Source organism: Saccopteryx leptura, chromosome 1, assembly GCF_036850995.1.
Source record: "Saccopteryx leptura isolate mSacLep1 chromosome 1, mSacLep1_pri_phased_curated, whole genome shotgun sequence".
NCBI classification, from domain to species: Eukaryota; Metazoa; Chordata; class Mammalia; order Chiroptera; family Emballonuridae; genus Saccopteryx; species Saccopteryx leptura.
The window spans coordinates 381,153,190-381,176,300 of record NC_089503.1 but is presented as its reverse complement, the minus strand read 5'-3'; the positions used below and the strand labels follow the sequence as shown (position 1 = coordinate 381,176,300).

The following is a 23,111-nucleotide window of genomic DNA, read 5'->3' as shown; positions in this document are numbered from 1 at the left end:
TATATGGACATACAGAAAGAGCTTTAATGTGAGAGATTAGCTCCTAGGATTATGGAGGCTGAGAATCCCATAAACTGGAGGGAAAGCTGGTGGTGTAGTTGTCGTTGAAACCCCAAAGGCCTGAGAACCATGGGAGCTGATGGTGTAAGTCCCAGCCTGGGTTTAAAGGGCCCGAGAATCAGGAGTTGATGTTCAAGGTCAGAAGATGGATGTCCCAACTCAATCAGGAGAGTACATTTCCCCTTCCTCCACCTTGTCCTCAACGGATCAGAAGATGCCCACCCAAACTGCTGAGGGGAAACTTCTTTACTCAGTCTACCGATCCAAATCGGTCTACTCATCCCTTCTGGGAAAGCCCTCCCAGACGCACCCTGAAATAATGTTTGCCAGCTAGCTGGGCACCCCTAGTCCAGTCGAGTGGACACACAGAATTAACCATCACACCTGGGAAGGAAGGCACAGAAGCAGAATTTGCTCCTTGGGAAATAGAGCAGGACAATCCCACTTATTCTTATTGAGACCTTGTTTCATCTTGTTTAATAAGCCAGTTAAAGCTCCTTGTTTAGATTCATTCACTCAACTCATAGTAAGGCCTTCACAGCATTTGTATATAAAAAAAAAAAAATCTCTTCATCTGGGGGAAAAGATTCATCTGCAAGATTTGTTGTTTTTAGTTATTTCCTTTTTAATCAAAACAGGACAAAGGTAGACTTATTTAATTTTTCAATTCCTCCTCTTTTTTTTTCACAGCAAGTGAGAGGTAACAGTCTTTACTTTTTTTTTTTTTTGTATTTTTCTGAAGCTGGAAACGGGGAGAGACAGTCAGACAGACTCCCACATGCGCCCGACCGGGATTCACCCGGCACGCCCACCAGGGGCGATGCTCTGCCCACCAGGGGGCGATGCTCTGCCCCTCTGGGGTGTCTCTCTGCTGCAACCAGAGCCACTCTAGCGCCTGGGGCAGAGGCCAAGGAGCCATCCCCAGCGCCCGGGCCATCTTTGCTCCAATGGAGCCTTGGCTGCGGGAGGGGAAGAGAGAGACAGAGAGGAAGGAGGAGGGGGGTGGAGAAGCAAATGGGCGCTTCTCCTATGTGCCCTGGCCTGGAATCGAACCCGGGTCCCCCACATGCCAGGCCGACGCTTTACTGCTGAGCCAACCGGCCAGGGCTGGTAACAGTCTTTAATTCCAGTCTCCTCATCACTTGCTGTCCCAGTGGGATCTCCTGTGTGTCAGGATGAGGACTCACAGTGGCGCTAAGGCAGTGGTGAATGCTGAGGACAGACTGTAAGGAGAGGGAGAGCTGGGGACTGGACCTTTGAGAATCCTCCCACTTAGGCTGGGGGAAAAAATCACAGGGGAAGTAAAAGTTCAAAGACAACTGGCTCATGCAAAGATCAACCGGCCCAGTGTGACTATTCTAACTAATGACAAATGTTGATGTACAAATGGGGGGAGTCGGTCTGACCTGTGGTGGTGCAGTGGATAAAGCATCGACCTGGAAATGCTGAGGTCGCCAGTTCGAAACCCTGGGCTTGCCTGGTCAAGGCACATATGGGAGTTGATGCTTCCTGCTCCTCCCCCCTTCTCTCTCTCTCTCTCTCCTTTCTAAAATGAATAAAAAAAAACTACAAAAAAAACCCAAACAAAAAAAAAAAAAACAAATGGGGGAGTCTTCCAGGCATTCACAATTCTCATCACAATTTTTTTTCTTATGCTTTATGAGAATACTCTTTATATTTTAACAAGAATGTAAAAAGTGGCCCTGGCTGGTTGGCTCAGCAGTAGAGCATCGACCTGGTGTGTGGAAGTCTCGTGTTCAATTCCCAGTCAGGGCACACAGGATAAGCGACCATCTGCTTTTTAATCCCTCCGCCTTCTCTCTCCTCTCTCTTCTCCTCCTGCAGCCATGGCTCAGTTTGAGCAAGTTGACCCCGAGTGCGGAGGATGACTCCGTGGCCTCATCTCAGGCACTAAAATAGCTCGGTTGCCAAGCAACAGAGCTGTGGTCTTAAATGGGCAGAGCATCACCTGTAGGGGGCTTGCCAGGTGGACCCTGGTTAGGCGTATGAGGGAGACTGTCTCTGCCTCCCCACCTTTCACTTAAAAAAAAAAAAAGTAAAAGTGAGTGCATAGTCTTTTGATTGGTTTTATTGCTAGTATCTATCACACTCCTCCACTGAGCCACTGTTAGAAACAGACTACATGGAGGGACCCTTGGCTTGACTCAATATATTATTTCGACAACCTTAAGCTTATTTTTTTAAAATCACTTATTTGTCTCACAGGAGTCCTGAGATGTTAAATAAATATCACAAATGTGCGAGTTACTTTGCTGTCTCTGGCTGACAGTACCTGTGGACGTTTAAAAGGGTTGTCCTTGCTTACTGCTCTTCCAGCAGCAGGAGCTTGACTCTGCACCTGATGAATGCCCCTCTATTCCCTTCCGATCACAGAGCCCTTCACACATCCAGGGCTTTCCCAGGTCATGACTCAGCAAGTTTTGAAAATTGACATTTGTTACTTTTATTTTTATAAACAAGTCTTTCTATATGGCCCTCAAAATTTTTAGTCAGCTCTTGGTTTCCACTGAGGAAAAGGCACGTTCTTTGTGCCATGTATGTAGTGTCCCAGTAGAGCCCAAGCTCTACATGGATCAGGCGTCCCTGATTCGACTTCCCCGTGCAGTGGGACACTCCTGCTTATCAGCAGGGCTGGCAACCTCTTTCAGATGACTCTTGAGGCTGCTATGATGATTCTACTTATCAGTGCCAACACTAACTGCCACCGGAGGAAAGACAGGACCGACACACAAGTTAGTTGCAAGAATCACACAGGCAGTTTATTACTCACAAATCCTTTTGGCGTGCCTGGGTACAGCTTAAGGGGACCCCGTCGGCGTGCTCCTCTCGGCTGTCTTTGGTCAGATCTCGGAGCAGCGTGGAGACAGTCCACATTCACACTGAAGTCTGGGTGACTACCTCAGCAGGGGGCCCCTTAGCTTTAGTATCTTTTCTGGCTTCCTTCTAACAGGTGTCAATCTACAGGATTATCACCTCAAACCACTTTTTTGGGAGTTCCTCAGAAGGGAGCCCTTTTTATGTTAATCTACTGAAATGTCACATCAAGCCACTTTTAAGATGTTCCTAGGGAAGCTTCTTGTTTATGTTAAGTTACAGAATTAGACATCAAGCCATTTCTTATCTATATGTACCTTCTCACACACACTAACTGGGCCCTGCTTGAAAGTCAGAGTCTGTTTATCACATCCGCACACACTGTATTAATTCCTACCCAGATGGCATAACTTTAATTTCTTTAATTACTTCTAATATTATATCTTAATTACTTTTATATATCTTCCATATTTTCATATTTATATATATTTAATTACTATAATGTTATATTACTACAACATGTAGTAACGAATTCTTTATTTTTAGGCGACGTCTCTGAACCATAAATATTTCCGCACACACTTGGAGGACAGCCTTTCCTTGGGCCGACCCCTCCTCATTGAGGACATTCGTGAAGAGCTGGATCCAGTCCTGGACAATGTACTAGAAAAGAATTTCATTAAATCAGGCACCGCTTTCAAGGTGAGCTCTGCAAAAACAACAACAACAACAAAGAAAGGAAGAAAAGAACAATGGTGACATCTATTCATCTCTTTGAGCATAGCAGTAAAGGCAATTTCTTTCAGGTTATTTGGTACAGTGGAAAAAATAATTTCCAAACTCATGTTCAGTGTTTCCTTTAAAAATATATAGTATACTGAAAAAAATACAGAGCGAGGGGGCAATATCTTTAGGAAGAGTGGCCATTTTGCTGAAACTAAATAATATATATATTAAGGAAAGACATTGTCTGGTCATAATAATAAGGTATTAGTCTTACACACAAAATATATATTTTAGCAACTCCAAGAAAATTGGTTTTGCAAGGCTTTTATTTCTATCTAGACAATAAAACCTGTATTTTCTCACTGGAGCAAATGACATTTTTAATAAAGTCTATGAACATTGATTTGTTCATTTCACTCTTTATTAACTTTCAGTCTGAACTCACGGACTTTGCTAGAAGCGATGGAATTGTATTTCTCATCATCAGTTATAATTGTTTTCAGAATAAGCATTTCTTTTTTAATTGGTGTCATTCTGTACTCTTAGGCTCCTTTGATTTTGTTAGTTTTTGATGAATGACAGCATTTTTAATTGAGTTGTTTTGTTTTAGACAACTTAATTTTATGAATATCAGTGAATAAGAAAAGCATGCAATGTTTTTTTCATCAAACAAACAGATTTTAGAAAAAAATTTCTTCATAATGTGAACTCTTTTACAGGCTCTGTTTACCATGCCAGAAATGGTTGCGGAATCACCATCCCCGAAAGTCTTTTAAAAGACCCCACATTCTTACCAGCAATGTGAAAGCACGCTGCTTGGGAATGTGGCAGTCCCTCTGGATGTGGTTGTCAATCACATCCAGGATTAAGATTAATTAAAAATTTAAGCTCCCATTGACATCAATGGATAGATTTTCCAGACAAAAAAATCAACAAGGAAATGGCAGCTTTAAATTTAGACACACTAGATTGGCTAGATTTAATTGCTATCTTCAGAGCATTTCAACCCAAAGTAGCAGAATATACATTCTTTTCAAATACACATGGAACATTTTCTAGGATAGACCACATTTTACGACACAAAACAAATCTCAAATAAATTTAAGAAGACTGAAAGCATATCAAACATCTTCTCTGAAATTAGAAATCAATCACAAGAAAAAAAAACCCCAAAAGCACACAAAGACATAGAGACAAAATAACATGTTACTAAACAATGAACAGGTGAACAATGAGGTCAAGGAAGAAATTAAAAGATAACTTGGAGATGATGTCAGAGTAATGGCGGGGTAGGAAGCGATTCCGATAAATCTCCCCCAAAACTCAACAAGATCTTCAACCAGAAACAGAAAAACCTATACTTGGAGCCTCCAGATGCTTCGCAATACACCCAAAGGTATGGTCAAGTGAAAAATTGGCTAAATATATAACCAAACCCCAAAGGAAATAGGGAGTAAGAAATGCTCCACCTTCCTCACTAACCTAAACAGGGCGGCTTTCTCTGGTAACTGTGAATATAGAAACTGAGGCGGGCAAAGGGGGTGAATAGATCCAGGCCACGGCACAAACGGCTGAACCAGGCTGTGGCACGGAGATCCAAGCCGAGGAAAAACTGATCCTGTGGCAACCCGGGCAATATAAGCTAACACTCGCACCAAACCCAAAGAAAGAAAGACAAGCGGGGCGGCCATTTTACCCGGTCTCCTGGTTGGTGCGCAGTTAGTGGGCGAGAGATTTCTTCCTAGGCCCCGAGAGTGGGTGCCCGTGTTGCCCCACGGAGAGGCAGGGTCAGAGGCCTTTCTGTGGGCCGAGGGCAGAGTCTCTGGGCAGCCCCAGCACCCTGGGAAAGCCACGCACGGGAGGGAGTGAGAACTAATTCCAACGGTGGAAATTTTCCGTGCTGCTGGGGGTTTCACTCAGAGGGAAACGCGGCCGGCCTCATATCCGGGTTTGCGCGCGCAGATAGTGAATGAGAGATTCCTCCGAGTGCCTCGGCAGTGCGCGCCCGTGTTATCGCACAGAGGGGCAGAGTCAGGGGCCTTTGTGTGGGCCAAAGCGGAATCTCGGGCCGCCCCAGCGCCTTGCAAAAGCCGCACACGGGGACAGAGCAAGACTCAATTCCAACGCTGCAACTTTTCCCTGCGGTTGGGGGTTTCACTCAGAGCGTGAGACTGCTGGCCGGATATCCTGGTCTGCGCGTGCAGCCAGTGAGTGAGAGTTTCCTCCAAGCGCCCCAGAAGTGGGCGCCCGCCTGTGTTACCGGACAGAGTGGCAGACAGAGCCAGAGGTCTTTGAGTGGGCGGAAAGCCCGCCTGATTATGCTAGCAGCTCTGACTGACTGAGCCTTACCCAGAGCCCTGTGCTGAGTGGAAATAGAGTGGGGAGTTGCCAGCTCTTTGAGCCTCTTACTATCCAGGCAGAGGCAGCAGCAACCCCATAGCTGGATTATCAGGCTACTAATTGAGGAAGGAAAGACTAGGAGAAAGGCTCCAGGAACACGGACTCTCTCACTGTCGGAGCCTATAAATGCTAATAGCCTCGACTGCCAACGAGACTAAAGCACAATACATGACATTGCCATAGAGACTTATCAATTGCAAACCTCTACCTGAGCATGCCAAAGGGGCAGAACCCGGGGTACAGAGTCACCGACCAGGAAGAGGGAGAGAAAAGAAAAAGCAAGAAGATAACCTCTCAAAATCAAGAATAATCTGCAGACTTTATAACCTATCCCATTTTATTATATTTGTTCGTTTGTTTCTCTTATCTTCATTCTTGATACTTTTTTTTTCCTCCTCCAATTTGGCCGATTAACTCTCTGCCGGTCTTACTCTCTCCTCTCCTTGAACTACACTACCCATAAGTGTTACATCTCCCATTATCTTTTCTCTTCTCTCCCTTTCTCTCTATGAGGGTTGCACTCCAAAACCCTTAACTCTCTCTCTCTCTCTCTCCTTTCTTTTTTCTTCTATTAGTGGTTCCCTCTTTTTTTCTCTCTCTCTCTTTCTTTTCTCCCTCTATATTAGTTTCTTCCTTTCTCCTTTACATCTCCTCTCATTCAAACCTCAATAACAAACAAATTATCTTATCTGGGACTCAAACTTATGTTTGTGGCATTTTGGGGTTTTTTTACTTCACCTTTTTAACTCACTAGCAGTGCTCCCATCCCTGGCTCTCCATTTTATCTAGTTCTTGTTCCACTAAATACAATAGTAATTTTTTAATTTGTCTCCCCATTTTTCCGTTTTCCTCTTATTCCTCTCATCATAACTCTTAGACAACCAACACCTAAAAGCAAATCATTTTATTCTTGACCCAAATTTTTTCCTTATTTGCTTTTTGTGGGTCCATACGCTCTTTTTTTTTCTTTTCTTTTTTTTTTCTTTTTCTCGTTTTTCTTTTTTTTTCTTTTCCTTTTTTTTTTTTTTTTTTTTGCCCCTTTATTACTTTTCCCCAATTCAGGCCCTCCATCACAGGCATTGTTTGTTATAATTCACAGTTCACCACAAGATTTTCTCAAGAAAGAGGGGAGAGGAGAGGAGAGGAAAAAAGGAGGGGGGGAATAATTTCCTTTTTTTAAAAAAATTTTATTTTATTTTATTTTTCTTTATTTCATTATTAATTTTTTAAAAAAAAAACAACTATTTTCAATTTTTTATTTTTTTTATTATTTTTTTAACTTTTTATTCTTTATTAAATCTCATTAATACTATCAACAAAACCACCCTCAGATGCCATTAAGGAAGAGAAAATCGAATATCATGGATACAAAAGAAAGAGAGGTAACACAGCTAGATGAGGAAAAATCTATGGAGAAAAAATTTAATATATTGGAAACCTTGGAGCTAAATGACAGAGAATTCAAGATAGAAATCCTAAAAATCCTCCGAGATATACAAGAAAACACAGAAAGACAATTTAGGGAGCTCAGAAAACAACTCAATGAACACAAAGAATATATGTCCAAGGAAATTGAAACTATAAAAACAAATCAAACAGAGATGAAAAACTCAATTCACGAGCTGAAAAACGAAGTAACAAGCTTAGCTAATAGAACAGGTCAGATAGAAGAGAGGATTAGTGAAATAGAAGACAAGCAACTTGAGGCACAGCAGAGAGAAGAAGAAAGAGACTCAAAAATTAAAAAAAATGAGATAGCCTTACAAGAATTATCTGACTCCATCAAAAAGAATAACATAAGAATAATAGGTATATCAGAGGGAGAAGAGAGAGAAAATGGAATGGAGAACATACTCAAACAAATAATAGATGAGAACTTCCCAAGCCTGTGGAAAGAACTAAAGCTTCAAGTTCAAGAAGCAAACAGAACTCCGAGTTTTCTTAACCCCAACAAACCTACTCCAAGGCATATCATAATGAAATTGACACAAACCAACAGCAAAGAAAAAATTCTCAAGGCAGCCAGGGAAAAGAAGAATACAACATATAAAGGAAGGCCCATTAGATTATCATCAGATTTCTCAGCAGAAACTCTACAAGCTAGAAGAGAGTGGACCCCAATATTTAAAGTCCTGAAAGAGAGGAACTTTCAGCCACGAATACTCTACCCATCAAAGCTATCCTTCAAATATGAAGGAGAAATAAAAACATTCACAGATACAGAAAAGATGAGGGAATTTATCATCAGAAAACCCCCACTCCAGGAATTACTAAAGGGGGTTCTCCAATCAGATACAAAGAACAAAAAAAAAAAAACAGAGCCACAAGTAAAAGCTCCAAGAAGAACACAATAAAACCAAATTTAAACTGTGACAACAACAAAAAGAAAGAGGGGGAGAAGATGGAGATTAACAGTAGCAAAGGACGATGGAGTGCAAAAGTACTCACAAAATAGTTCGCTACAATGAACAGGGTAGGGACCCTTTTCATTACTCAAAGGTAACCACCATTGAAAAAACCACCACAGAAGCACATGAGATAAAAATGATAGCAACAGAGGAAAGATGTATGGAATACAACCAAATAAAAACAAAAGATAGAAAAACGAAAGAGAAGGATCAAACAAGACACAAAACTAACAGAAAGCAAGATATAAAATGGCAATAGGGAACTCACAAGTATCAATAATTACACTAAATGTAAATGGATTAAACTCACCAATAAAAAGGCACAGAGTAGCAGAATGGATTAAAAAAGAAAATCCAACTGTATGCTGCCTACAGGAAACTCATCTAAGTAACAAGGATAAAAACAAATTCAAAGTGAAAGGCTGGAAAACAATACTCCAAGCAAATAACATCCAAAAAAAAGCAGGTGTAGCTATACTCATATCGGATAATGCTGACTACAAGACAGGAAAAGTACTCAGAGACAAAAATGGCCATTTCATAATGGCTAAGGGGACACTGAATCAAGAAGACATAACAATTCTTAATATATATGCACCAAACCAAGGAGCACCAAAATATATAAGACAGCTACTTATTGATCTTAAAACAAAAACTGACAAAAATACAATCATACTTGGAGACCTCAATACACCGCTGATGGCTCTAGATCGGTCATCCAAACAGAGAATCAACAAAGACATAGTGGCCTTAAACAAAACACTAGAGCACCTGGATATGATAGACATCTACAGGACATTTCATCCCAAAGTGACTGAGTATACATTTTTCTCCAGTGTACATGGATCATTCTCAAGAATTGACCATATGTTGGGCCACAAAAACAACATCAGCAAATTCAGAAAAATTGAAGTTGTACCAAGCATATTTTCTGATCATAAAGCCTTGAAACTAGAATTCAACTGCAAAAAAGAGGAAAAAAATCCCACAAAAATGTGGAAACTAAACAACATACTTTTAAAAAATGAATGGGTCAAAGAAGAAATAAGTGCAGAGATCAAAAGATATATACAGACTAATGAAAATGACAATACGACATATCAGAATCTATGGGATGCAGCAAAAGCAGTAATAAGAGGGAAGTTCATATCACTTCAGGCATATATGAACAAACAAGAGAGAGCCCAAGTGAACCACTTAACTTCCCACCTTAAGGAACTAGAAAAAGAAGAACAAAGACAACCCAAAACCAGCCGAAGAAAGGAGATAATAAAAATCAGAGCAGAAATAAATGAATTAGAGAACAGAAAAACTATAGAAAAAATTAATAGAACAAGGAGCTGGTTCTTTGAAAAGATCAACAAAATTGACAAACCCTTGGCAAGACTTACCAAGGAAAAAAGAGAAAGAACTCATATAAACAAAATCCAAAATGAAAGAGGAGAAATCACCACGGACACCGTAGATATACAAAGAATTATTGTAGAATACTATGAAAAACTTTATGCCACTAAATTCAACAACCTAGAAGAAATGGATAAATTCCTAGAACAATACAACCTTCCTAGACTGAGTCAAGAAGAAGCAGAAAGCCTAAACAGACCTATCAGTAAAGAAGAAATAGAAAAAACCATTAAAAACCTCCCCAAAAATAAAAGTCCAGGCCCTGACGGCTATACAAGCGAATTTTATCAAACATTCAAAGAAGACTTGGTTCCTATTCTACTCAAAGTCTTCCAAAAAATTGAAGAAGAAGCAATACTTCCAAACACATTTTATGAGGCCAACATAACCCTCATACCAAAACCAGGCAAGGATGGCACAAAAAAAGAAAACTACAGACCAATATCTCTAATGAATACAGATGCGAAAATACTAAACAAAATACTAGCAAATCGAATACAACAACATATTAAAAAAATAATACATCATGATCAAGTGGGATTCATCCCAGAATCTCAAGGATGGTTCAACATACGTAAAACGGTTAACGTAATACACCATATCAACAAAACAAAGAACAAAAACCACATGATCTTATCAATAGACGCAGAAAAGGCTTTCGATAAAATACAACACAATTTTATGTTTAAGACTCTCAACAAAATGGGTATAGAAGGAAAATATCTCAACATGATAAAGGCCATATATGATAAACCATCAGCTAACATCATATTAAATGGCACTAAACTGAAGGCTTTCCCCCTTAAATCAGGAACAAGACAGGGTTGTCCACTCTCTCCACTCTTATTTAATGTGGTACTAGAAGTTCTAGCCAGAGCAATCAGACAAGACAAAGAAATAAAAGGCATCCATATCGGAAAAGAAGAAGTAAAGGTATCACTTTTTGCAGATGATATGATCCTATACATCGAAAACCCCAAAGAATCCACAAAAAGACTACTAGAAACAATAAGCCAATACAGTAAGGTCGCAGGATACAAAATTAACATACAGAAGTCAATAGCCTTTCTATATGCCAACAATGAAACAACTGAGAAGGAACTCAAAAGAATAATCCCCTTCACGATTGCAACAAAAAAAATAAAATACTTAGGAATAAACATAACAAAGAATGTAAAGGACTTATATAATGAAAACTATAAACCATTGTTAAGGGAAATCGAAAAAGATATAATGAGATGGAAGAATATACCTTGTTCTTGGCTAGGAAGAATAAATATAATCAAGATGGTTATATTACCCAAAGCAATATACAAATTTAATGCAATTCCCATCAAACTTCCAATGACGTTTTTTAAAGAAATAGAGCAAAAAATCATCAGATTTATATGGAACTATAAAAAACCCTGAATAGCCAAAGCAATCCTAAAGAAAAAGAATGAAGCTGGGGGCATTACAATACCTGACTTCAAACTATATTATAGGGCCACGACAATCAAAACAGCATGGTATTGGCAGAAAAATAGACAATCAGACCAATGGAACAGAATAGAAAGTCCAGAAATAAAACCACATATATATAGTCAATTTTTGATAAAGGGGCCAACAACACACAATGGAGAAAAGAAAGCGTCTTCAATAAATGGTGCTGGGAAAACTGGAAAGCCACATGCAAAAGAATGAAACTGGACTACAGTCTCTCCCCCTGTACAAAAATTAACTCAAAATGGATCAAAGATCTAAACATAAGACCTGAAACAATTAAGTACATAGAAGAAGACATAGGTACTCAACTCATGGACCTGGGTTTTAAAGAGCATTTTATGAATTTGACTCCACAGGCAAGAGAAGTGAAGGCAAAAATTAATGAATGGGACTACATCAGACTAAGAAGTTTTTGCTCAGCAAGAGAAACTGATAACAAAATAAACAGAAAGCCAACTAAATGGGAAATGATATTTTCAAACAACAGCTCAGATAAGGGCCTAATATCCAAAATATACAAAGAACTCATAAAACTCAACAACAAACAAACAAACAATCCAATAAAAAAATGGGAAGAGGATATGAATAGACACTTCTCCCAGGAAGAAATACAAATGGCCAACAGATATATGAAAAGATGCTCATCTACTTTAGCTATTAGAGACATGCAAATCAAAACGGCAATGAGATACCACCTCACACCTGTTCGATTAGCTGTTATTAGCAAGACAGGTAATAGCAAATGTTGGAGAGGCTGTGGAGAAAAAGGAACCCTCATACACTGTTGGTGGGAATGTAAAGTAGTACAACCATTATGGAAGAAAGTATGGTGGTTCCTCAAAAAACTGAAAATAGAACTACCTTATGACCCAGCAATCCCTCTACTGGGTATATATCCCCAAAACTCAGAAACATTGATACGTAAAGACACATGCAGCCCCATGTTTATTGCAGCATTGTTCACAGTGGCCAGGACATGGAAACAACCAAAAAACCCATCAATAGATGACTGGATAAAGAAGATGTGGCACATATACACTATGGAATACTACTCAGCCATAAGAAATGATGACATCGGAACATTTACAGCAAAATGGTGGGATCTTGATAACATGATACGAAGCGAAATAAGTAAATCAGAAAAAACCAGGAACTGTATTATTCCATACGTAGGTGGGACATAATAGTGAAACTAAGAGACATTGATAAGAGTGTGGTGGTTACGGGGGGGGAGGGGGGAATGGGAGAGGGAAAGGGGGTGGGGAGGGGCACAAAGAAAACAAGATAGAAGGTGACAGAGGACAATCTGACTTTGGGTGGTGGGTATGCAACATAATTGAACGACAAGATAACCTGGACTTGTTATCTTTGAATATATGTATCCTGATTTATTGATGTCACCCCATTAAAAAAATAAAATTATTATAAAAAAAAAAAAAAGATAACTTGGACCAAATGAAGAGGACAACACAACAATCCGAAACATTTGAGACAGTGGGAAGCAGTCCTATGTGGGAAATTCACAGCATTATGAGCCTACCTCAAGAAACAAGAAAGATCACAAATAAACAAGCTAGCTTTACACTTAAAGGAAATCGAAAAAGAACAAGAAATAGCCCAAAGTGAGTAGAGGAAAGGATGCAATAAAGATCAGAGCAGAAATAAATGAAATAAAGTCTACAATATCAATACACAGGCTCAGTGAAACCAAGAAATGGTTCTTTGAAAAGATAAACAGGATTGACAGACCTTTATCCAGACTCATCAAGAAAAAGAAAGAGAGAATACTGAAATAAATAAAATCAAGAATGGAAGAGGAGAAGTAAAAACTGACAGCAAAGAAATACGAAGGATTTTAAGAAAATATTATGAACAACTATATACCCACAAATTGAACAATTTGGAAGGAATGGATAAATTCCTAGACACATAACAATCTTCCAAAACTGACTCAGGAAGAATTAGAGAATCTGAATAGACAGATTACAGCTAGTAAAACTGAAGCAGTTATAAAAAAAAAACTCCCAGCAATCAAAAGTCCTGGACCAGGTGGCTTCACCAGTGAATTTTACCAAACATTCAAAAAAGAACCAACACCTATTCTTCCTAGAAAATTCCAAAAAATGCGAGAAGAGAAGCCACCCAAGCTCATTTTACTAGGCCAGCATTATCCTTATTCCAAAACCAAATAAAGATACTACAAAGAAAGAAATTTAGGTCAATATTCCTGATGAACATAGGTGCTAAAGTCCTCAACAAAATATTAGCAAGCTGGATCCAGCAACACATTAAAAAGTTCATACACCATGGCCAATGGCATTTCTGGGATGCAAGGTTGGTACAACATCCCCAAATCAATAAACATTGTACACTACATAAACAAAATGAAGAATAAAAACCACATGATCATATTACTAGATGAAAAAAAAAAAAGCATTTGATAAAATCCAGCACCCATTTATGTTAAAAACTATCAGCAAAGTGGGAACAGAGGGAACATACCTCAGTGTAATAAAGGCCAGTATATGACAGATCCACAGCGAACGTCATACTCAAGGAGCAAAACTAAAAATGTTTCCATTAAGATTGGGAACAAGACAGGGATGTTCACTATCACCACTCTTATTCTTATTCAACATAGCACTGGAAGTCTTAACCACAGCAATCAGACAAGAAGAATAAATAAAAAGCATTCAAATTGGAAAAGAAGAAATAAAACTGTCATTATTTGCAGATGACATGATACTGTATATAGAGAATCCTAAAGATTACACCAAAAAACTATTAGCACTGATCAATGAATTTAGTAAAGTAGCAGGATATAAAATAAGTATCCAGAAATCAGTTGTATTTCTAATCACTAATAATAAAATTTCAGAAAGAGACACTAAGAAAACAATCTCATTCACAATTGCTTCAAAAAAATACCCAGGAATAAACTTTTAACCAAGGATGTAGAATAGCTGTACTTGGAAAATTACAAGACACTGAAGAAAGAAATTGAAAAAGACACAAATATGTGGAAGCATATATTCTGTTCATGGACAGGAAGAATTAACATCATTAAAGTACCCACATTACCCAGAGCAGTCTGTAGATTCAACACAATTCCTATCAAGATACCAATGATGTATTTCACAGAACTAGAACAAATACTCCAAAAATTTATATGGAACCATAAAAGACCCTGAATAGTCACAACAATCTTGAAAAAGAAAAACAAAGTTGGAGGAATCATGCTACCTGATATCAAACTATATTACAAGGCCATAGTAATCAAAACAGCATGGTACTGGCATAAAAACAGACATATAGATTAATGGAACAGAATAGAGAGCCCAGAAGTAAACTAGCACTTTTATGGTCAATTAACATTTGACAAAGGAGGCAAGAAAATGCAATGGGGTGAATATTCAATAAATGGTGTTGGGAAAATTGGACAGATAAATGCAACAATAAAAAAATTGAATTAGACCACTTTCTTCCACCATACATAAGAATAAGCTCAAAATGGATTAAAGACTTAAATGTTAGACTCAAAACCATACAAATTCTAGAAGAAAACATAGTCGACAAAATCTCAAACATTTCTCATATCAGTATTTTTTTCTGATATATCACCTCAAACAGGAAAGGAAAAGAAAAAATAAACAAATGGGACTACATCAAACTAAAAAGTTTTTTGCACAGCAAAGGAAACTATCAACAAAATGAAAAGACAACCCACTGAATAGGAGAACATATTCACTGATGCATTGGATAAGGGCTTAATATGCAAAATTCACAAGGAACTTATAAAACTCAACATCAAAAGAATTAAACAATTCCTGAGGTCGCCGGTTCGAAACCCTGGGCTTGCCTGGTCAAGGCACATATGGGAGTTGATGCTTCCAGCTCCTCCCCCCCTTCTCTCTCTCTGTCTCTCCTCTCTCTCTCTCTCTCTCTCTCTCTCTGACTCTCCCTCTCCTCTCTAAAATGAATAAATTTTAAAAAAATAGAAAAAAAAGGAAAGTCTAAAAAAAAAAAAGAATTAAACAATTCAATTAAGAAATGGGGAAAGGACCTGAATAGACACTTCTCCAAAGAAGACATACAGATGGTCAATAGACATGTGAAAAGATGTTAAGTGTCACTAATCATCAAAGAAATGCAAACTAAAACCACAATGAGATAGCATCCCACACCTGTCAGAATGACAAGCATCAATAAATCCACAAACAAGTGTTGGCAAGGATGTGGAGAAAGGGGAACCCTCATGTCCTGTGGTGGGAATGCAGATTGGTGCAGCCACCATGGAAGGCAGTATGGAGTTACCTCAAAAAATTAAAAATGGAGCTGTCTTATGACCCAGCAATTCCTCTTCTGGGTATCTATCTGAAGAAACCTGAAACACCAGTTTGAAAGAATATATGCACCCCTGTGTTCATGATCATTGCAGCGTTATTTACAATAGCCAGGATATGGAAGCGACCCAAGTACCCACTGGCAGACGAGTGGATATAAAAACCGTGGTACGTTTACATAACGGGATACTATGCAGCTGTAAAAAGGAAGGCAGTCTTACTTTCTGCAACAGCATGGAAGGATCTGGAGGGTATTATACTAAGTGAAATAAGCCAGTCAGAGACATACCAGTGATTTTACATACATGTGGAATCGAACGAACAAAATAAACCAACAGACAACATAGAAACAGACTCAGATACAGAGAACAGGCTGACAGCTGTCAGAAGGGATGGGGCTGGGGGCTGGGTGAATGAAATGAAGGGATTAAGCAAAAAAAAAAAAAAAAGAAAGAAAAACTCATCAGCACAGACAACGGCATGGTGATTACGGGAGGGGAAGGGGGATGAATGGTGATGGAAGGAGACTCGACTTGGGGCCGTGAGCGTGCAGTGCAGGGTACAGATGATAATATGAAATGGCACACCTAAAACATACACAATTTTATTCACCAGTGTACCCCAATAAATTCAATAAAAAATAAATCAATATTGAAAAAAATATTTAAGTCATTTCAAAATATTACCATTTCCACCTGTTTTCTTTTTTTTCAAGAAGATAAATTTATTTGAGAAATTGGAAGTAGGAAGGTGACGAACATATTCTGGATATGTTGGATGGGTTGTCAGCGAGACAATTAGACGGCAGTACAGGTGTGGGCAAAAGGAGGTCTACGGTTTGTATGGACAAGCACACAGTAATCAATAACTAATAATACAAGAATTATCTCTGTTTCGCATACTCACAACTACAAGCCGACTTTTGCCCCACCCTTTATGTAACTCACCCAAAATTTGGACTTTGTGGTGGTTCTAATCTTAGAAGCATTGTTAGGTTATTTGGGGAGGTGAGTAGCTGGATGTGTGCATAGCCACCACCTGATTTTTAGATCGCAAGAACCTGATGTTTTGCCGTAGACCGCAGATTGTATGTAGTGTTTAAGGTAAACATCATCTTTACGGGAAAATATGTGCGCATTTTTTCCTTTGAAAGTTTCATTGACCCTTTCTGTTATCAGATGTGCTTCAGTTATGATTGCGAAATGGAAAAAGAAATGCTACTTTCTATGTATAAACCTGACAGATCTCTATAGCAGGAAACAATGCTCTTCCAGTGGGGAAAACAGTCAAGTCCTGGACTGACTGTTCCCTTACTCCAGGGGTCCCCAAACTACGGCCCGCGGGCCGCATGCGGCCCCCTGAGGCCATTTATCCGGCCCCCGCCGCACACCCAGAAGGGGCACCTCTTTCATTGGTGGTCAGTGAGAGGAGCATAGTTCCCATTGAAATACTGGTCAGTTTGTTGATTTAAATTTACTTGTTCTTTATTTTAAATATTGTATTTGTTCCCGTTTTGTTTTTTTACTTTAAGATATGTGCAGTGTGCATAGGGATTTGTTCATAGTTTTTCTTATAGTACGGCCCTCCGACAGTCTGAGGGACAGTGAACTGGCCCCTGTGTAAAAAGTTTGGGGACCCCTGCCTTAGTCACCATTTGTTTTGGATACGTTTTTCGTTTAATTTGCTTGGTGTCATGGCTAAAAACCTCTTCCCTCAGGACCATAGATCTAAATTATTCTAAAGGAATAGGTTTTATTCTTCAAGACCAGCAAGTAAAATTTTACCACGTTTCTTTGCAGTTCCTTCAGGTTTTACAGCAGTGAGCCATTGGTAAAATTATCTTCTAAATCGAACCCATATTCTTTGTCCTGTCCATTAAGTTTTTTAAAACTTGACATTTGCATTGATGTAGGTGAAAGTTGGTGATAAAGAATGTGATATCATGGATACATTTAAACTTTATATTACGACCAAGTTACCAAACCCTGCCTTTACCCCCGAGATCAACGCTAAGACGTCAGTCATTGATTTCACCGTTACCATGAAAGGACTTGAGAATCAGTTACTAAGGAGAGTAATTCTAACGGAGAAACAGGTAATAAATCTTTCAAGGTAGAAAACTTTGACTTAAATGTTTCAAATTGTGTTGGGAACTTATTAAATATACGCATAAGAAAAAAGTAAGTGATATTTACTTTTGTTAACACACACACACACACACACACACACACATACATCTATTTCCACTTCCTGCATCTGTCTTTAAACCACTGGGTTTGATGGCTTTCATCTCTATAGTCCTATGGATGCATGGTCTTGGTGATACCCCCAAAATCAATAAAATAATGATCCTGGAGGAAAAATAATGCTCTTAATGAGTATTATTATCACTGCAGTAGTTGCAACTACTCTAACCTAATAATCTAATAATATATGGGGGCTCCAGCCAAGCCAGTGACTCCTTGTTCAAGCCAGCAACCTTGGGCTCAAGCTAGCAACCTTGAGCTTCAAGCCAGTGACCTTTGGGTCATGTCTGTAATCACGCCGCACCCAAGCTGGTGACCTTAGGGTTTCAAAACTGAGTCCTGAGAGTCCCAGGTCGATGCCCTATCCACTGCGCCACCATCTGATCACGCAAGACTGGATGGTTCTAAGAGACCGATACAACATTAAACTAATTGTTAGGGTAAATCTCAGAGAATATTAAACGTTATGCATAAAATATAATTGCATATATTTGCACATACAGAAATATTTGCATAAAATCCAAGAAAGTTTAAATTTGCTTAAATATAATTAATTTTAGCATTAAGGATTCAGAGAAAAGGCAAGGTTAGAAATAGTAAGACCAGGCCCTGTCCTGTTGGCTCAGTGGATAGATCATTGGCCTGATGTATAGAAGTCCCGGGTTTGATTTCTGATTAGGGCACACCAGAGAAGTGACCATCTGCTTCTCTCCCTTTCTTTCTCCCCCTTCTCTCCCCCTCCCCCTTTCACAGCCAGTGGCTTGACAGATTCGAGCATTGCCCTGGGTGCTGAGGATAGCTCTGTTGGTTTGAGCGACAGCCTCAGGTGCTAAAAAGAGCTGGGATTCGAGCATGGGCCCCAGGTGGGAGTTGCCAGGTGGATCCAGTCAGGGTGTATGCAGGAGTCTGTCTTTTTATATCTCCTTACCTCAGTTAAAAAAAAAAAAAAAAAAAAAACAACGTAAAAAAAAAAAAGAAAAGAAAAAGAAATAGTAAGACCAGAGAGGCATGAAAGGGGAGGGTGAGAAAAAGAATGTCAGAAGGCTGGACAAGGGAGGGAGGACAGGCAAGAGATCTGAGTACATACATGGTCATACATGGTCACCAACGCAGAGGAAATGCATTTGAAATCGGACTGAGAAAGGACCCTGACACCACAGAGACGCGAGACCCAGGGAAACGAGAAGTAACCCCCCCCCCCCCCCCCCCCCCGTCGATAGAGATGGCTCGCATGGCGCAGGCCTGGCAGGGCGGCCAGTCCAGCGGCGTGAAGCGGCACAGCTGCGTCCACTCTCCTTAGCTGTTGGGTCTTAGTTAGCGACACACAACGTGGGGCTTCTGCAATCCGGAGAGAGACCCGTTCCACTTCCACAGCCACTCCATCCCCTCCGAGGGCCTCATGGGGCAGCTGTTGGAAATCAGTCTTTCCTTGGTGGTCTGCCTGGTGCAGCTGGTCTGATCTGGGATGGTTCCTCACCGGTCCAGGTCCCCCATGCAGGCTGCATCATCTCTGTAAGGCGGGCCACCCCACCGTCTAAGCTAGGCTGCACTCCACGTCCCCAGAGCGCCCCACACCCGTTCTCTCAGCCTCAGCTTCCTCTTCGAGAGGTGTGCTAAGATGTTCACACCAGCCTTGCTGGAAACAGTGAGATGCACACTTCATCTGCAGGGGGCCACCCTGACCGTAATGTTTGACCCTCCCAATAATACTGCTCTTACACCCCCATTTCATACATGAACAAAAGGGGACCTGAGAGAACAGGGTCTTAAACTAGAAGAGCATGCGCACTTGCCACCCTGCCAAACCTCCTCGCCAGATGAACTGTGCAGGTCGTGCTGTAAAGCTCACAGGCGTCCACTGTACCATGATGCTTGTTTTCTCGTGTCATACAGAAAAGGAAGCGAACGGTTGTTCATTTCGTCCATGTGATCCTGTACTGCCACCCAGGGGTGACTATTTTAATGAAAACAATTTGTTAGCTATTCGCTTGCAAACAGCTGTGGTCTTCATGGCCCCTCATCAAATGCAGCGGACCTGGCAGTGCCGTGGTAACACATGCACTGGTCTTAGAGTTGGAGAACAGAGGCCTGTCTCTGCTAGTACCTAGCTGTGCACATTATATCGTGATGTTCTTTGGATTTAATATTTCTGGGTTTCTCCTGATGTAGAATGAAGTTGATAAACTAAATTCAGTACACTTCAATTTAACTATTTATTTATTTATTTATTGTATTTTTCTTAAGTGGGAAGAGGGGAGGCAGTCAGACAGACTCCCGCATGCATCCGACCTGGATCCACCCATCAAGCCCACTAGGGGGCGATGCTCTGCCTATCTGGGGTTGTTGCTCCACTACAACTGGAGCCATTTTAGTGCCTGAGGTGAGGCCATGGTGCCATCCTCAGCAGCCAGGGCGAACTTGCTTCAATGGAGCCATGGCTGCGGGAGGAGAAGAGGGAGATAGAGAGAAGGGAGAGGGGGAGGGGTGGAGAAGTAGATGGTCGCTTCTCCTGTGTGCCCTGGCCGGAATCGAACCCAAAACATCCACACACTGGGCTGACGCTCTACCATTGAGCCAACTGGCCAGGGCAACAAATATTTATTGGGTTGAGTCCATTCTCTGCCAAGCCTTGAGGTAAGTGCTGTCAAGAATACAGGAATCAATAGGGCAAGTTCCTGCCCTTTAGTTGTATGGAATCTATTGGAGGGACCCAGCTGCACACAGATTGTGATGTGAGTCATTGTAGGTCGACAGGTGGATACTGCGCTGTGGCTTTGATCGACACATTGGTTCAGGAATACTTTCTGAAAGTGGTGGAGTTTATGAAGCAGTTACTCAAGAAACTTTCTCAACTAAGTAGTTTAAAAACACCTTTTAACACAATTTAAGTACAAGCCGTGATTCTATATAAGTTTAGAAAAAAGTGCTGTAAAGAATGCTATTGAGGCCCTGACTGGTTAGCTTACTGGAACAGCATCTGCCTGGCATGTGGAAGTCCCAGGTTTGATTCCTGGTCAAGGCACACAGGAGAAGTGACCATCTGCTTCTCCACCCCTCCCCCTCTCTCTCGCGCGCTCTCTCTCTCTTCCTCTGCCACAGCTGTGGCTGAAATGGTTCAAGGAGGTTGGCCCTAGGCACTCAGGATGGCTGCATGGCCTCACCTCAGGTGCTAAAATAGCTCAGTTGCCAAGCAACAGAGAAACAGTCCCAGATGGGATTGCCAGGTGGATCCCAGTTGGGGTGCGTGTGGGAGTCTGTCACTCTGCCTCCCTGCCTCTCACTTAATAAAAATAAACAAGAAATTAAAAATAAATTTAAAAAAGAATGCTATTGAGACTTTTTCAGTTTACTCTATAATTAGCAAAAGTATTATTTCCATGTTAAATTTCTAGAGTTTGAAAATTGCACTGTGGCTGTGTAAGAGAATAACTTGTTCTAGGAGATATGCTGAAGTGTTTAAGCATAAAGGATCGTGACACCAGCAAATGGATCAGCAGTAATGATAAACATTAGAGGGAAAGAGTGACAAAGCAAAATGCTCTTTGGTGAATCTAGGTGACAGGTTTATGAGAGTTCATTGTATCAGTCTTGCAACTTTTCTGAAAGTTTGAAATTTTCAAAATAAAATTAAAAAAATACATCTATTTATGTAAGGTAAAAATACCTCCCATACTTCCAATTTAGCTCTACTGGTAGAAGGAGCTGCAAAATAATGGAAAGTGGATTTGTATTGGCAACTGGCGGTGCCAAGCGAGGTGCCTGGAGCTCCTATGGGCAGGTCGCAAGTGAAGAGAGCTCACATTTGGCTCGGGTTGCCTAGTGGCTTCTTGATATTAATTAATGTCTCTTTGTTTCACTGCTTCTGACTGCGAATAAAGTTAGCATTTCTCCCAGAGGCAATGTGGGAACAGGGCTAACAGCATGGGACACCCTAATTTAAATAAACTGAGAGCCGGAAAGACAGCTGGGCATAATTGGGCAAAATTATTTTAGCAGGGTTATCTCATGCATGCCAGTGTAAGAGCTATGGAAACTTAATGTGACTGGGCATCATTTTTTAAAGCTGTCCAGAGGAACAAAAATACAGAAAGATCGGTTTGACTAATGATAGTAATTTCTTGTCATTCGAAAGGCACTTGGGGTTAAACTTTTAAAAATTGATAATAAACACCCGTCAATTGGATTTATTGTAATTAGCTGGTAACACTTCGGTGTTGTTTTGTGTGTCTTAATAATAGGAGCTAGAGTCTGAGAGGGTTAAACTTTTGGAGGATGTGACTTTTAACAAACGGAAGATGAAAGAACTCGAAGATAACCTCCTCTTCAAATTAAGTGCCACAAAAGGTATTGTGTTATTCAGAAGTAATCAAATAATGGATTCGGAATTAAGGATGGCCTCTTTTTCAATGGCCTCATGATTACATATGTTAGGAAATAGTTGAGTTATCACTGCAGAAGCAAGTGAGGCAATTTCCATGCAGCCATTAAAGAGAGGCAGCAGAGAATCTGATGTTTGAATTAGCAAACAGAGTCTGAACATTTGAGAATAACCCGGTTTTCCTGATCTAACTGCACTCTCTTGAGAAAAATAAGGGCTCTCAATAGAGCTAGGTAACTCATAATAGGCTAATTTGCTTGCCCAAAGGAAACTAATGTGCTCGATCTATTTTTTATTTTTTAGATTGACCGTTTCATTTGACGTTGAAACACAGTTACCGCAGTGGGTTCTCAGGGGTGTCATCCGTGCTGGAGGCGCTGGAGCACCCGGAGCCCTGCTTCCTCTCGCTTTGACGGGACCTCCCACTTAGAAGCGGGTCACATTCTTCCTCTGGGCAGTCAGCTGGTCGTACCACACTCTGATTTGGACATAAGACTGTCTCTAAATATGTAAACATATTTTATCCTAAGGAAATAAAATCAGCAAACACTAAGGTGTTCTGTAGTAGGCAAATAATTGCACTGTAAATTCTACCATTAGTCTGATCATGAATACTACCCAGCATCACTCTAATCCTTGGATTCAAAAACAAGCACTTAACCTCCCAGAAGAACATTATGCATTACTCTCACTGCCTTTAAGGCAGGGGTCCCCAAACTAGGCCCGCGCGGGCCACATGCGGCCCCCTGAGGCCATTTATCCGGCCCCCGCCGCACTTCTGGAAGGGGTACCTCTTTCATTGGTGGTCAGTGAGAGACGCAAAGCA

At 40.4% G+C, this 23,111-nt stretch overlaps 1 protein-coding gene across 1 annotated transcript in view; it reads left to right on the top strand.

Annotated features, from left to right (window-relative positions):
- DNAH8 (dynein axonemal heavy chain 8) overlaps window positions 1–23,111 on the top strand; it is a 313,181-nt gene that overhangs the window by 187,959 nt on the left and 102,111 nt on the right. The window contains exons 71-73 of the mRNA XM_066361430.1: window positions 3,442–3,597; window positions 17,574–17,756; window positions 22,146–22,251. Of these exons, the coding sequence (XP_066217527.1) occupies window positions 3,442–3,597; window positions 17,574–17,756; window positions 22,146–22,251 (445 nt within the window). The remainder of the gene's footprint in view (window positions 1–3,441; window positions 3,598–17,573; window positions 17,757–22,145; window positions 22,252–23,111) is intronic.